Raw genomic sequence first — 16,910 nt, forward strand, 5'->3', positions numbered from 1 at the left:
CTCATCTCAATTAAGTCAATTTAAAGACAAAATTTTAGTTTATGCTTTATATAGCACTAAAATAACACAGGGCTCCAACCCCATGAAATAATAGGGATTCAAAGTTACCATGGATGAAAACATATAACAGAGTCTGAATATCACTCTTTGTTTGCTTTTATCATTTAAAAAAATCTTTCTTTAATGAGTCATAAATCTGTAAGACTTTTCATCTTGAATGGACCTTAAAAATCACATCATAGACAGTTTCTTGATTTAGAAATGATGAAATAATTGCAATGAAATGCAATTTAAGAGATTAAGTGACCTTAAAATGAAATTCATCATCAAACACCTAATTGAGAATCTGAAAATAACAGTATCATAGAACACATACGGGGCATTACTCCCCTTCCTTACTCTCTCCAGGTTTCAGGCTATGTACTTATTGACCAAAGGAAGGCAGGGAAAAGGATAATCAAGATGCACAAATACTGAAATACCAAAGCTCATAACCCACACAATATCAGAAGGCTCTATGACAAAGCTTTCAGGTTGACGTTAAGTCAATTAACTTGCCACTCTAAAGATATTTAAAAATAATAATGACAACACTTTGCAGAAATGGTTATAGCCCTCTGGAATTATCTGGTAAAATGACCATTTATGGCTCCATCCAATGTCAACAATTCTACATGCAGCATAAGACATAACAAAACTATTTTAAGCTCCATTGTTGAGTAGAGTGAATGTACCTCTCAGCCTTCAGTGTGAAACTGCCATTCCTCTAAAACTTCTAACTTCTCCATCTGCTCTTGGCCTCCTTTATGTTGGAATAACAGCTTTCATGGCTTTGAGGGCTTCCATTACTGCTGCGTAGTCACTGTGTTTCCTTGGAGTCTGCTTCAGCAACTCCTGTTTATATACAAAAAACCAAATCGCCCTTTGATCTTCAGCTTTCTGGTACAGCAGGTTCAGAAAGACCAGGAAATGAGAACTGCAGAGATCATGAGAGCCACTTTCAGAAGTGACATCACAAACTCCACTAAAATTCAGATCAAAAACGAAAGTTTGAATCAATGAATATATGTTACCCCTGACACACATTTTGCAGCTCCTTTAATTTTTTTGCCTTATGTGGGAGGCCACGGTAAGGCTTGAGACGAGGACCAAACCAGCCCTGACTTGTGCCTCCTTTAAAGGCTGAATAGCCGAACAAAAGGCTTAGGTCGATAAAGTCGAGTAGCACTGAGAAAGGGTCTGTGCTATGTGTTGTGCACTCGCCTACGTGACTTCCCACACATTTGCTAGTCAGATAGAGATGATTTGGTCGGGCTCAGAAATTCTTGGCTGGTCCTTGCTGTCCTTGCACAGGCTATAGACTACACCATTGCAAGACTGTGCTGTGCTTACATAAACTATGTCTTGAGTGGCCTTGAAGTCAGTACATCTGGCGCTAGAGGGTCTGCTATTCATGCTTGGGAAATAGATAATGGGAAAGCTTGAAGGATTTTCTGTGCATGTTGCAAACTCTTTAGTAATCAGCTAAAAATAGATACTTTCTTATGATTGTTTCTGTTAGCTATATAATGCCTCACAGCCTTAAATAAAATTGGCACTATTGGACATCCTCCTTGGTGCTCCTCCTGCCCCCATCTCTTTGTCTCTTAATTTCTTTTCACCATCCTCTTACCCTCTCGACCCTGGTCGATTTGTCACACCAGCCACGACAGCCTTAAAATTATTTTGTTTTACAAACTAAATTAGATTTCTCCTTTTGAATTGCCAAATATCTCACCTGCCTCATGTAATTTGTTTCTAAGATTGACCTCTGCTCCAACAGAAAGAACTCTGTATGTCTTCCTAGAGTCTTAGCAGAACAATAAGTCTTTAAATAAATATGTCTCATAATTTCAAAAATAATTTCAATGCCTTATTTCCTAATACACTTTTGAGAAACTACAAAAATGTGCCATAAGTAAAGCAAAATTTTTAAATAATGTCTTATACTCTAGCAAAATAAATAACTTACAAGTTCCATGATATTCCATCACTAACGGAGCAATTTATGCTATTTTCACCAATAACTCAGTTTCACTTTCTGCAATGAATGAATTGCCATAGGCCCCTCAATAGCTTTTTTTGTTGTTGTTTTGATTTTGGGTTTTTTTTTTTTTGGCATTTTATGGTTTTTTCCATTCAAGATATCAGAGTAAGCGTAATCTTTAATCTTTTAAATATATTAAAAGATTTTGTTGTTTAGAAGCACAAAATTAAACATCTTCACCCACTGTCTAGACAGTTGTGACCACATTGCTTTTTAATTAGTTATTTATTTCTTTACTACAGTTGCCATCATCACGTAACTAACACAATTACAGAAATCCTGGGACAAGTCTTTAAAATAATTTTCTTAATTCTTAACATCCAGTGGGAAACTATGCAGTTGTTATACTCTCTTGAGGTCTGTTACTGTTGAAACTTCTGCCATAAACTTTGACCCTGAATTCAGTATGTTCACACTCCGTTCAGCAGAGCTAGCACCAGAAGAATACACATTACATCACTCCCAAGACAAGATTTAAAAACTTATGTTGGATCACAAATCCATAAAAGAGATATGCTGGCTTCTCTAAAAATTCGAAAGTGCAGAAGTATTTGTAAATTATGTGAAGTGGTCAAGTCAGTCTGCAGACTATGATTTGAGGTCCTATGGAATTGTGCCCAGCGCGTATCTGTGAAGTTGAGACATGAATGTAGACAATGTGAAAGAGCAAGAAAAATGCCTAGTAATAATCTTTTGTCAGTTACTTTCTACGAACACTGTACTGGGTGGCCACACCAATAATTTCAAGTTCCACAAATATGACCAATAGATTGTTTAACACACAGGCTAACCCCTAATGTTTTTCTCTGAATAAATAAAACCAACCAAAATCAAAGAGACTATCAGCACAATGGTACAACAACAACAAAAAATTATCAACACCAACATATCTATTATACAAGTAAATAGTTTCTTCATGTTTCTCTGTGAAGATAATCATCCAAAGAAGGGGAAAGATGGCATCTTTCCACTTTTCAAAGGAGCTCTGAGTTGGTCTTTTTCTTCCTAAGCAAGGATGTGTCCATTATTCTATCTGTTGAGAGGTCAGATCAGCCAACCCTATCTGGTGGTCATCCCCATCCAGAAGTGATTTAGAACAACTACTTAGTGTGATATCCTTCTCTTAATATCACTATCCCTTCTGACTCTTAAACAAATGCCTGGGATTCCAAAATCAGGTCCAGGAATAGCTGATGTGATCTGAGTCACCAAGTCAAGAGTCTGAAAGGACTCTCAGAAAGACAGGAGTCACGTTTGCCCCAATCTTCCTGAACTGAAGACCATATTAAAGGTCTGCAGAACTGAAGATCCCCATGTTAGCTTCCCTCTGTGGCTTAACCAAGCAATTTAAACTTGCTTTTTAATAAGGAGAAATTGTTTTCAAAGAAATTTTACCCAAAAACCCAATTATGCAACTCATGGAAGTTGTAGTTAAAAAAATGTATTTTAAGTTCAAATTCCTTACATTTGTTTCTCAAAAAGTAAATCAATAAGAACACCAGTTAATATGTGCATAACATATTGAAATATTTTAAAAATTTAGAGAGCAAGCAGTAGTTAATCTATTAAGATAAATCAGAATCAAATATATATGAATAATAATAGCTAACATACATGGAGTACATACTGTGCTAAATGATTTACATAAAAGTTTAATTACTATTTTTATGTAATAAATTTTCCATATGTGTGTGTATATATATATATATATATATATACGTACACACATATGCAGACATACACATCCATTATACACATCCTTGCAGACATACGCTACAATTTCATCATCATTATTTCTGCTTCATTAATAAAAACCCAAGGCTTTAAGAAGTTAGATTATGTGTTCAGTCACACAGCTAGTAAGCAGAATACTTAGGATCTGAACTCAGAGCTCCTGTGCTCAACCACCAACCCAAACTGCTATTGTAGTTCCAAGAAGCACCATTTCCAGAATTGCTATTCTAATTTATTCACGTATTCTTACAGTACAAGCATAATTAGCACATTAAAATATGTTTTTCACAATAACACTTTTAGTCATTGTAATGAGGCAATGGCCTATGACCATTAATGCGTTCAGAGGCAGTACTTGCTTAGCACGGTCGTTCTACATCCTACCATTTATTGTCCCATGTGACCCACAACATTTCCTGTAATACTGATTCAAAAACCAAATTGTGAAATTATGTAACTTTCACTTTAAGTTCATTAGCATCAAGAAGACACCAGTGTAAGGGGAAGTCAAAAAATACAACCATAGTAGATTTACTTAAGATAACGAACCCTGTAGATAATATGCAATATAAACTTGTCATAAGGTATTTAATGGGATCTATCTTGAAACTAATGCATTTACTCTAAATAAAACTCAAACAGATAAGTTTTCTACAAAGAGCACTAAAAGTCTCTTTTCCTAAAAGATTTGTTTCCTAATCCATATATATGTGATGAAATAGCTATTTTCCCTAGTAACTATGATCTGCCCTTTCTTCAGAAAATCAGATTATTTAAAAGAAAAAATTTTTAAAGCAAAATATGCAGATACAAGGAAGATACTACAGTGAAATAAACGCATAAAATACCTTCAAAAGGAGAGGGTATTTGCAAATTCTTTGTATTGGTGTTACTAAATATCCTTCCATGGGAACATCTGTATTCTTCCGTCCTCCAAGTAGCATGCAGTTCTGCAGGGGAAATAAAAATAATTAATCACAATTTTTTTAAAGCTGAAGCCATGAAATTTTCTTCTATCATAAAATTTTCTGCTAAAAACTTGTGAAAGCCTGTCTTTATACCTTCTTTCTCTGAGATGAGCCTGTGAAATCACAAAGAACATTTACAGAAGACAAAGAGAAGTATTTTCATATCATGTTAGTTATAGAAACCAAAATATGTTTTAAATACATACCTTTAAAATTAATTTTTATGTACTATCCTCCGAAGTCTGAAGAAAAAGAAATAGGATAGAGATGGAGGAATAAATGATGGGTAGGTAAATGGATGGATAGATGGACAGATGGGTGGATGAATGGACTGATGGATAAATAAATAATAGATACAAAAATACACAGATCAATCCTGCTTATAAAGGGAGTTGTGTTGTAGCTGAATTGTGGTGTTGTGCTGTGTTGTAAAGAGCAGGGCTGGAGACAACTGGGTTCTATACATCCTCACCACTGACTAGTGATGTAACTTTGGGTTGATTTCAGAATGCTAGTTTTCCTGCCTGTGAAACTGTCATGTTTTAACCAAATGATTGCTAAGTCACTTTTAGCTATAATACCCCACCAGTGACAATGGCCAGCCAGTCTCTGAGAAGGAGGTCAGGTATGATCACCAGAGAGGCAAGATGAATGGAGAAATCTCAAAAGCAGCAATCAGAATAAGATGAAATAGAAGAGAAAATCAACTCTGATTTAAAAAAAAAAAAAAGCCTATATGCTCTGAAGAATCTGGTCTTTATTTTATAGTTTAAGCATCAATTTAAAAAAGAAAAAGATTAGAAACTTGTGCCAAATCCTTTTCCTACAATGCCTATCAGAGTGGCTGGCAAAAACAAAGTAGTCGATAAATATGTAATAAATGGAGAAAAGGGCTCCTCAAATATCATACTGATAATTTAGCAACCTTTATACCAGCATTTTACAAGGGTTGAGACTACTGTCCTACATTCATTGAGAAGAGAGACCAAGAGCTGAGCAGGAAAGGATGAAAAAGAAAAGACTGGGGGTAGCAGTATATGCCCCCACCCCCGACTATCGTGAGCAACTTGGTTTTAGCCAAGTGTATTCGAGTCAGCAAAACTAACATCATGACTTTAACTTCACCCAGACACTTTAGAAGACAGGGGAGCAAAGAAGAGTTCTCACTCAAGCATCCTCTTTGAGGGCTTCATTCCCCATTGCAATCAGTTTATCAAAATATTTTTTCCAACCCCGCACGGTGTTGTCCCCAGAGGAACTGTATGAAACACAACTATGTACATCTCACTGTATTTCCAGTGATGTTTCAGCATCCCTACATACGTTAGCAGCCCTTATAAACACAGCCACCCCTTTCCCCATCCCTGGGTTGAAGTACCCTAAGAAATTCATGACTGCTTAACATACTGTTATTTCCTTGTCTAATAGGACTGTACAGATCATGAACTGTCTTCATAATAGCAGAGGTGGGTTGTCACTTTAGACTGGCTTATGAAAGCCAACTCTCTCTCTGTGCGTCCAGAAAGAATATCTTCTAAATGAGCTCCCAGAGATCTCCCTGATGATGAAAACTGTGGCAGCATATCCAAGTACCCAAATAATACCATCACCAAATCTGTAAACTCTTACCTGTCTTCCCAAGGGTGGCTGTTATTATCCCCCATTTTATGGAGATGGAAAATGACACCAGCAATATAATGAATTTCTTAAAGTCATTCAGGTAATTAGAGGTCACTTAGTACCAGAGCAGGAATTATAAAAGTCAGGTTTCCTACCAGACTGTGCTGCAGGATCATCTAAAAACCAGCACTCTTTGGACTTTACTGGTATGGCTTGACACAATTCAGTCAGTAAACTAGATCAAAGGGATCAAAAAGTCAACTGTGCTGAGAACAGACCAGATTCACTAAGACAATGAAGCTCTAACACCTCCTAAAAAGCCCTAAAATTTTAGTGGCATAGAAGCCTCTTCTGGCTGTGGCAGAGAAAAGGGATCAGTAAATCCTCTTCCAAAAAAAAAAAAAAAAAAAAAAAAAAAAAAACTATAACCTCAGCAAAATTGTCAAAAATATCAACTTCAGGGCTCTGGAAATCAACTAAAGTCAAACAAAAAAACTGAGAAGTGTTTATTCATGAAAAACTGCTGAAATTTCAGGTAAGAAAGGTGGGAGTCTAGAGCATTCTCACAAGAGCTTCTCCCACCTTCCCCTGCCTCCTCATGCCCCTACCCTCCTCAGCTCACCCTGCACAGTGGCCCCATCAAAGTGGTGCTTCCACAGTGGCTCTCCTGCAATGGCCCATCACAGGGGCCCTAACACAGTGATAGACCCTGAAAACCTGCTTTCACGTGGGGCTGCAGAGAGTAAATATCCCACTCCTGAGGGCGTTGTCAATAAAGTTAGCACACTCTATAAGAAAAATGGAGAATGCCCACAATTCTTTTGGCCTGAGATTACAGCCCTCTTTGGAGCAGATATCAGGCTGTGCATCTGTAGAAAAGACCCAAGGGGGAAGGGGTGTCCCCATAGAAAGATAAACCTAGATCTGACTTGAAAAATGCCTACCCTTTGAATGTCTCCCCCACCCCCCCCCCAAAGTAACACATAGATCCATAGACAAGATGATTAACGATGTTTGGTCACCTCTGACAAACCACTGACAGAACTAAGTTAAGCAGTTACTGGAGTGACCCCCTAAAAAGAGAGGCTAAATTATAAAATGAAAAAATTGAGTAGAGATAGCAGCTGTACATACAAGAGTCACAGGTTCTTAAATCAAGTCCAGGAAAGTTACAAAAAAAAAAAAAAAAAAACACAACACAAACAAAAAACAACAAACAACTTCAGGAAATAGACTTGATAAATTAAGATGAATATTATTGGGAGAGAAGTCAAGATGGCGGAGAAGTAGCAGGCTGAGACTACTTCAGGTAGCGGGAGATCAGCTAGATAGCTTATCTAAAGATTGCAAACACCTACAAATCCAACGGGAGATCAAAGGGAAAAAGAACAGCAATTCTAGAAAATCAACCACTTTCTGAAAGGTAGGACTGGCGGAGAAGTGAATCCAAAGCGACGGGAAGATAGACCATGGGGGGAGGGGCCAGCTCCCGTCAAGCGGCGGAGCAACGGAGCACAAAATCGGGACTTTTAAAAGTCTGTTCCGCTGAGGGACATCGCTCCAGAGGCTTAACCGGGGTGAAGCCCAGGCGGGGTCAGCCTGGCCTCAGGTCCCGCAGGGTCACAGAAGGATCTGGGGTGTCTGAGTGTCGCAGAGCTTACAGGTATTAGAACGGGGAAGCCGGCTACAGAGAGCCAAGGAGTGAGCTCTAAACTCGGGGTTACCTTGAACTGGTCGCAAGCTCGGTCAGCTTGGAGAGTGGCTGGAGGCCAGGGTGACGGGAGTAATTGGGAGCTGTTCTCTGAGGGCGCACTGAGGAGTGGGGCCCTGGGCTCTCAGCTCCTCCGGGCCAGAGACTGGGAGGCTGCCATCTTCATTCCCGTCCTCCGGAACTCTACGGAAAGCACTCAGGGAACAAAAGCTCCTGAAAGCAAACCCTAGCGGATTACACAGCCCGGCCCCTGGTAAGGGTGGTGCAACTCCGCCTGGGGCAAAGAAGCTTGAGAATCACTACAATAGGCCCCTCCCCCAGAAGAGCAACAAGAAATCCAGCCAGGACCAAGTTCACCTACGAAAGAATGCAGTTTCAATACCAAGGAGAGCAGCGGAATTCCAGAGGAGGAGAAAGCAAAGCACGGAACTCATGGCTTTCTCCCCATGATTCTTTAGCCTTGCAGTTAATTAATTTTTTTTCCTTTTTCAATTTTTTTCCTCTTCTTCTGCTAAATTTTTTAAACTTTTACCCTTTTCTTTTTTAATGTTTTTTAACTAGCTTATCTAATATATTTTTTCCTTTTTATATTTTTTCTTTATTCATTTTCTTCTTTTAATTGTTTCATTTTTTTTTCTTTCTGAACCTCTTTATATCCCCTTTCTCCCACTTCACGATTTGGGATCTCTTCTGATTTGGTTAAAGCATATTTTCCTGAGGTTGTTGCCATCCTTCTAGTATTTTACTCGCTCCTTCATAACTCTTATCTGGACAAAATGACAAGGCAGAAAAATTCACCACAAAAAAAAAGAACAAGAGGCAGTGCCAAAGGCTAGGGACCTAAGCAATACAGACATTGGTAATATGTCAGATCTAGAGTTCAGAATGACGATTCTCAAGGTTCTAGCTGGGCTCAAAAAAGGCATGGAAGATATTAGAGAAACCCTCTTGGGAGATATAAAAGCCCTTTCTGGAGAAATAAAAGAACTAAAATCTAACCAAGTGGAAATCAAAAAAGCTATTAATGAGGTGCAATAAAAAATGGAGGATCTCACTGCTAGGATAAATGAGGCAGAAGAAAGAATTAGCGATATAGAAGACCAAATGACAGAGAATAAAGAAGCTGAGCAAAAGAGGGAAAAACAGCTACTGGACCACGAGGGGAGAATTCGAGAGATAAGTGACACCATAAGACGAAACAACATTAGAATAATTGGGATTCCATGGGGCGCCTGGGTGGCTCAGTGGGTTGGGCCGCTGCCTTCGGCTCAGGTCATGGTCCCGGGTCCTGGGTTCGGGCCCCGCGTCGGGCTTTCTGCTCGGCGGGGAGCCTGCTTCCTCCTCTCTCTCTGCCTGCCTCTCTGCCTGCCTCTCTGCCTGCTTGTGATTTCTCTCTGTCAGATAAGTGGATAAAATCTTTAAAAAAAAAAAAAAAAAAAAAAAGAAAAAAAAGAATAATTGGGATTCCAGAAGAAGAGGAAACAGAGAGGGGAGCAGAAGGTATATTGGAGAGAATTATTGGAGAGAATTTCCCCAATATGGCAAAGGGAACAAGCATCAAAATCCAGGAGGTTCAGAGAACCCCCCTCAAAATCAATAAGAATAGGTCCACACCCTGTGACTTAATAGTCAAATTTACAAGTCTTAGTGACAAGCAGCCCGGGAAAAGAAGTCTGTAATATACAATGGTAAAAATATTAGATGGCATCAGACTTATCCACAGAGACCTGGCAGGCCAGAAAGAGCTGGCATGATATATTCAGAGCACTAAACGAGAAAAACATGCAGCCAAGAATACTATATCCAGCTAGGCTATCATTGAAAATAGAAGGAGAGAAAAAAAGCTTCCAGGACAAACAAAAACTGAAAGAAATTGCAAACACCAAACCAACTTTACAGGAAATATTGAAAGGGGTCCTCTAAATAAAGAGACACCCTAAAAGTAGTAGATCAGAAAGAAACAGAGACAATATACAATAACAGTCACCTTACAGGCAATACAATGGCACTAAATTCATATCTCTCAATACTTACCCTGAATGTTAATGGGCTAAATGCCCCAATCAAAAGACACAGGGTATCAGAATGGATAAAAAAACAAAACCCATCTATATGTTGCCTACAAGAAACTCATCTAAAACCCGAAGACACCTCCAGGTTTAAAGTGAGGGGGTGGAAAAAATTTACCATGCTAATGGACATCAGAAGAAAGCAGGAGTGGCAATCCTTATATCAAATCAATTAGATTTTAAGCCAAAGACTATAACAAGAGATGAGGAAGGACACTATATCATACTCAAAGGATCTGTCCAACAAGAATATCTAACAATTTTAAATATCTTTGCCCCTAACGTGGGAGTAGCCAACTATATAAACCAATTAATAACAAAATCAAAGAAACACATCAACAATAATACAATAATAGTAGGGGACTTTAACACTCCCCTCACTGAAATGGACAGATCATCCAAGCAAAAGATCAACAAGGAAATAAAGGCCTTAAATGATACACTGGACCAGATGGACATCACAGATATATTCAGAACATTTCATCCCAAAGCAACAGAATACACATTCTTCTCTAGTGCACATGGAACATTCTCCAGAATAGATCACATCCTCGGTCCTAAATCAGGTCTCAACTGGTATCAAAAGATTGGGATCATCTCCGGCATATTTTCAGACCACAATGCTCTGAAGCTAGATCTCAATCACAAGAGGAAATTTGGAAAGAACCCAAATACATGGAGACTAAACAGCATCCTTCTAAAGAATGAATGGGTCAACCAGGAAATTAAAGAAGAATTGAAAAAATTCATGGAAACAAATGATAATGAAAACACAACGGGTCAAAATCTGTGGGACACAACAAAGGCAGTCCTGAGAGGAAAATATATAGCGGTACAAGGCTTTCTCAAGAAACAAGAAAGGTCTCAGGTACACAACCTAACCCTACACCTAAAGGAGCTGGAGAAAGAACAAGAAAGAAATCCTAAAAACCAGCAGGAGAAGAGAAATCATAAAGATCAGAGCAGAAATCAATGAAATAGAAACCAAAAAAACAATAGAACAAATCAACGAAACTAGGAGCTGGTTCTTTGAAAGAATTAATAAGATCGAAAAACCCCTGGCCAGACTTATCAAAAAGAAAAGAGAAAGGACCCAAATAAATAAAATCATGAATGAAAGAGGAGAGATCACAAGGAACACCAAAGATATACAGACAATTTTAAGAACATACTATGAGCAACTCTACGCCAACAAATTTGACAATCTGGAAGAAATGGATGCATTCCTAGAGACATATAAACTACCACAACTGAACCAGGAAGAACTAGAAAGCCTCAACAGACCCATAACCAGTAAGGAGATTGAAACAGTCATCAAAAATCTCCAAACAAACAAAAGCCCAGGGCCAGACAGCTTCCCGGGGGAATTCTACCAAACATTTAAAGAAGAACTAATTCCTATTCTCCTGAAACTGTTCCAAAAAATAGATATGGAAGGAAAACTTCCAAACTCATTTTATGAGGCCAGCATCACCTTGATCCCAAAACCAGACAAGGATCCCATCAAAAAAGAGAACTACAGACCAATATCCTTGATGAACACAGATGCAAAAATTCTCGCCAAAACACTAGCCATTAGGATTCAACAGTACATTAAAAGGATTATTCACCACGACCAAGTGGGATTTATTCCAGGGCTGCAAGGTTGGTTCAACATCCGCAAATCAATCAATGTGATACAACACATTAATAAAAGAAAGAAGAAGAACCATATGATACTCTCCATAGATGCTGAAAAAGCATTTGACAAAGTACAGCATCCCTTCCTGATCAAAACTCTTCAAAGTGTAGGGATAAACAGCACATACCTCAATATTATCAAAGCCATCCATGAAAAACCCACCACAAATATCATTCTCAATGGAGAAAAACTGAAAGCTTTTCCACTAAGGTCAGGAACACGGCAGGGATGTCCATTATCACCACTGCTATTCAACATAGTACTAGAAGTCCTAGCCTCAGCAATCAGACAACAAAAGGAAATTAAAGGCATCCATATCGGCAAAGAGGAAGTCAAACTATCACTCTTTGCAGATGATATGATACTATATGTGGAAAACCCAAAAGACTCCACTCCAAAACTGCTAGAACTTGTCCAGGAATTCAGTAAAGTGTCAGGATATAAAATCAATGCACAGAAATCAGTTGCATTTCTCTACACCAACAACAAGACAGAAGAAAGAGAAATTAAGGAGTCCATCCCATTTACAATTGCACCCAAAACTATAAGATACCTAGGAATAAACCTAACCAAAGAGACTAAGAATCTATACACAGAAAACTATAAAGTACTCATGAAAGAAATTGAGGAAGACACAAAGAAATGGAAAAATGTTCCATGCTCCTGGATTGGAAGAATAAATATTGTGAAAATGCCTATGCTACCTAAAGCAATCTACACATTTAATGCAATTCCTATTAAAGTACCATCCATTTTTTTCAAAGAAATGGAACAAATAATCCTAAAATTTATATGGAACCAGAAAAGACCTTGAATAGCCAAAGCAATATTGAAAAAGAAAGCCAAAGTTGGTGGCATCACAATTCCGGACTTCAAGCTCTATTACAAAGCTGTCATCATCAAGACAGCATGGTACTGGCACAAAAACAGACACATAGATCAATGGAACAGAATAGAGAGCCCAGAAATGGACCCTCAACTCTATGGTCAACTAATCTTTGACAAAGCAGGAAAGAATGTCCAATGGAAAAAAGACAGCCTCTTCAATAAATGGTGTTGGGAAAATTGGACAGCCACATGCAGAAAAATGAAATTGGATCATTTCCTTACACCACATACGAAAATAGACTCAAAATGGATGAAGGACCTCAATGTGAGAAAGGAATCCATCAAAATCCTTGAGGAGAACACAAGCAGCAACCTCTTCGACCTCAGCCGCAGCAACATCTTCCTAGGAACATCGCCAAAGGCAAGGGAAGCCAGGGCAAAAATGAACTATTGGGATTTCTTTAAGATCAAAAGCTTTTGCACAGCAAAGGAAACAGTTAACAAAACCAAAAGACAACTGACAGAATGGGAGAAGATATTTGCAAATGACATATCAGATAAAGGGTTAGTGTCCAAAATCTATAAAGAACATACCAAACTCAACACCCAAGGAACAAATAATCCAATCAAGAAATGGGCAGAGGACATGAACAGACACTTCTGCAAAGAAGACATCCAGATGGCCAACAGACACATGAAAAAGTGCTCCACATCACTCGGCATCAGGGAAATACAAATCAAAACCACAATGAGATATCACCTCACACCAGTCAGAATGGCTAAAATTAACAAGTCAGGAAATGACAGATGCTGGCGAGGATGCGGAGAAAGGGGGACCCTCTTACACTGTTGGTGGGAATGCAAGCTGGTGCAACCACTCTGGAAAACAGCATGGAGGTTCCTCAAAATGTTGAAAATAGAACTACCCTATGACCCAGCAATTGCACTGCTGGGTATTACCCTAAAAATACAAACGTAGTGATCCAAAGGGGCACGTGCACCCGAATGTTTATAGCAGCAATGTCTACAATAGCCAAACTATGGAAAGAACCTAGATGTCCGTCAACAGACAAATGGATAAAGAAGATGTGGTATATATACACAATGGAATACTATGCAGCCATCAATAGAAATGAAATCTTGCCATTTGCGACGATGTGGATGGAACTAGAGGGTATCATGCTTAGCAAAATAAGTCAATCAGAGAAAGACAACTATCATATGATCTCCCTGATATGAGGGAGAGAAGATGCAAGATGGGAGGTTAAGTGGTAAGAGAAGAGTAAATGAAACAAGATGGGATTGGGAGGGAGACAAACCATTAGAGACTCTTAATCTCACAAAACTAACTGAGGGTTGATGGGGGGAGGGTTATGGACATTGGTGAGGGTATGTGCTATGGTGAGTGCTGTGAAATGTGTAAACCTTGCGATTCACAGACCTGTACCCTGGGGATAAAAATATATGTTTAAAAAATAATAATAATAAAATTTAAATTAAAAAAAAGATGAATATTATTCTTAGAGCAATCACCCCCCCAAAAAAAAATAGTTCAAAAAAAATCAACAGAGGAAATAAAACAGTACACTAAGGAAGGTAAAGGAGGAACAGAGGGACAACAAAAACACAGACAGAAAAAAACAATAAAACGGTACCTGTCAATACAGCAATATCAATAATTCAGTTAAAGATCAATGATTGGAACACTCCAATGAAAAGTCAGAGATGATCAGGCTGGATAAAAAAGTAAGATCCATAATGATGTACTATAGTTGGCTAATTGAATTTAAATAAAATAATTTTTTTTAAAAAAAAGTTAAGATCCAACTATATACTATCTCCCAGGGACATGTTTTAGATTCAAAGACCTAAATAGTTTGTAAGTAAAATACTGGAAAAAGATACACAAACAATACAAGAAGTCTCATGACTATAATAATATCAGCCAAAACAGACTTTAATAAAAGAAATATCCTTAGGGACAAAGAAAAACATTTTATGATCAATAGAAATACAAATACAAGCACTTTCAATGAGAATATATTTAACAACAGAGCCCAAAACATTATAAAACAAAACTGACCTAACATTTATAGAACATTCCACCCAACAGCATACAGAATATGCATAGTTGTTAGGCACACATGAAGCATACAGAGTGGGGAGAAAAAACAAAAAACAAAAAACAAAAAAACAAAAAACTCCAGGACAGACCGTATGCTAAACCATAAAAATGTCTTATTGAATTTAAAAAGATTTAAATGATTTAATTATGTTCTCTGACCAAAATGGAATTAAATTTAAAAAGTCTACTACAGGAAGAAATCTGGAAAATTCCAACCTTGGGAAATAAAATAACAGAATGTTAAAACTGATGATTCTAAGATTTTACCCTACCAACAAGCTAAAAGTCAAACGGCCAGAGATTTCTGGATGCTGGAAGAACACATGAAACTCCTAGGCCAGAGCTACAGGACTTTTTTTTCCTTAGAGCAATAGCAGTAGCCAGAGTATCATTATTTTGGGGCCAGTTTGCCAAGATTCAGTTCCCAAATCGCAACACAAGGAAGACCAGGTGGCCCATGAACATGGGACACCAGGAAAGGAGACCTGAGGCTAAGAACCATGCATATTTCATGAGGGCAGCAGGTGTGACTGCCCACCGCTTAGGAGGAAGAGACTATCTCTACCTTCTGATATAAACATCCTTTATATCGTGATATAAACATCCCTTAAAGATTAGCCAGAACAAAAGCAGTCAGTTCCTCTGCTCAGATAATGTGCAGGGACACAGTCCCATGCAGAACTGCCTTCCAAGACAAACTCTAAATAAAGAATAGACTATTGATATTACAAAGGAAACTAGACCTTTTCAATAACTGAATGAAACTGAAAACACATGTAAAATTTTATGGAATAAAACTAATGCAGTGTGTAGGACAAAATTCATAGCTTTAAACACCTACGTCAGAAAAAGCAAAAAGGTCCCAATAAAAACTCTTGACAAACTATGAATATAGTGGAACTTCTTCAACTGGAAGAGGACATCTGCGACAACAGGTAACATCACACTTCATGATGAAAAACTGATTGATTTCCTCCAAGATCAGAAACAAGTCAGGCATGTCTGTTCTTATCACTTCTATTCAATAGTAAACTGGATCTAACCAGTGCAAAACCCAGGGAGGAAAAAAGACATCTATATTGAAAAAGGAAGTAATATAACTGTCTTTACTCTCAGATGACTGCATTCTTTATGTAAAGTGTCCTAAAGAATCTACCAAAAAACTACTAGAACTAATACATGAATTTAAACACACGATACAAAAATATACAATAAACAAAAATAAATAAAAGTCAAATGTTTATATGGTAGCAATGAACAGCCCAAAAAATGATATTAAGGTCATTCCGATCACAACAGCATCAAAAAGAGTAAAATACTTGGGAAAAAAATTAACAAAGTCAGTATAACACCTGAATACAGACTTCTTAAATGAAAATTCTGTTCATAGGGAAAAAATTTAATAAACCCTACTTCAACAAAATATTAAGTATTTTCATTTCCAAAAGATAACATTTTTAAACCACACTGAGTAGAAATATTCACAAATTATATGTCAGATACAGAAGCTGTATCCAAAATAAAAAACACTTATAGCTCAATATAAGATAAACATCTCAATTTAAAAATGGAACAAAAGATTTGAATAAGCATTTCAACAACAGGATATATGAATGTCTAATAAGAACACTGAAAGCATGCCTGATATCAATGGTCATGAGAGAAATGAAAATAAAAATCATCTTGAGATAAACTACACATCCACTAACCCAGCTATAATTGCAACTGGTAATACCATGTGTTTGCAAAGATATAAAGAAACTGCAAACGTACATTGCTGGTGTATACGGCACAGTCCTTTTGGCAGTTTCTTAAATATACACTTACTATGACCTAGCAATTCCACTCTTAGCATCCATCCAAGAGAATGAAAATATCCACACAAAGACTTGTACATGAATGTTCAGCTCAGCATCGTTTATAAAACAGTTCAAACTGGACATTTCCTGACTTTTTCTATACTAATACCTCTCTCTGAAAAGATCTTCAAGGCCCATCATTAATCATACCTGCTTGCTGACCCAAAGTCCATACACCGGCAAATGGGTAAATAAAATATGGTATAGCCATACAACGAATACTATCCAG

At 37.7% G+C, this 16,910-nt stretch overlaps 1 protein-coding gene across 1 annotated transcript in view; it reads right to left on the reverse strand.

The window, feature by feature from the left end:
• Window positions 1–247: 247 nt before the first annotated feature.
• Window positions 248–16,910, reverse strand: part of LOC125097758 (phosphatidylinositol 3,4,5-trisphosphate-dependent Rac exchanger 2 protein-like) — a 39,730-nt gene continuing 23,067 nt past the window's right edge. Inside the window, 3 exon segments of the mRNA XM_047725758.1 lie at window positions 248–816; window positions 818–894; window positions 4,669–4,770. Coding sequence (XP_047581714.1) covers window positions 738–816; window positions 818–894; window positions 4,669–4,770 — 258 coding nt within the window. The 3' untranslated portion in view covers window positions 248–737.

This window comes from Lutra lutra, chromosome 4 (assembly GCF_902655055.1).
Source record: "Lutra lutra chromosome 4, mLutLut1.2, whole genome shotgun sequence".
NCBI lineage: Eukaryota > Metazoa > Chordata > Mammalia > Carnivora > Mustelidae > Lutra > Lutra lutra.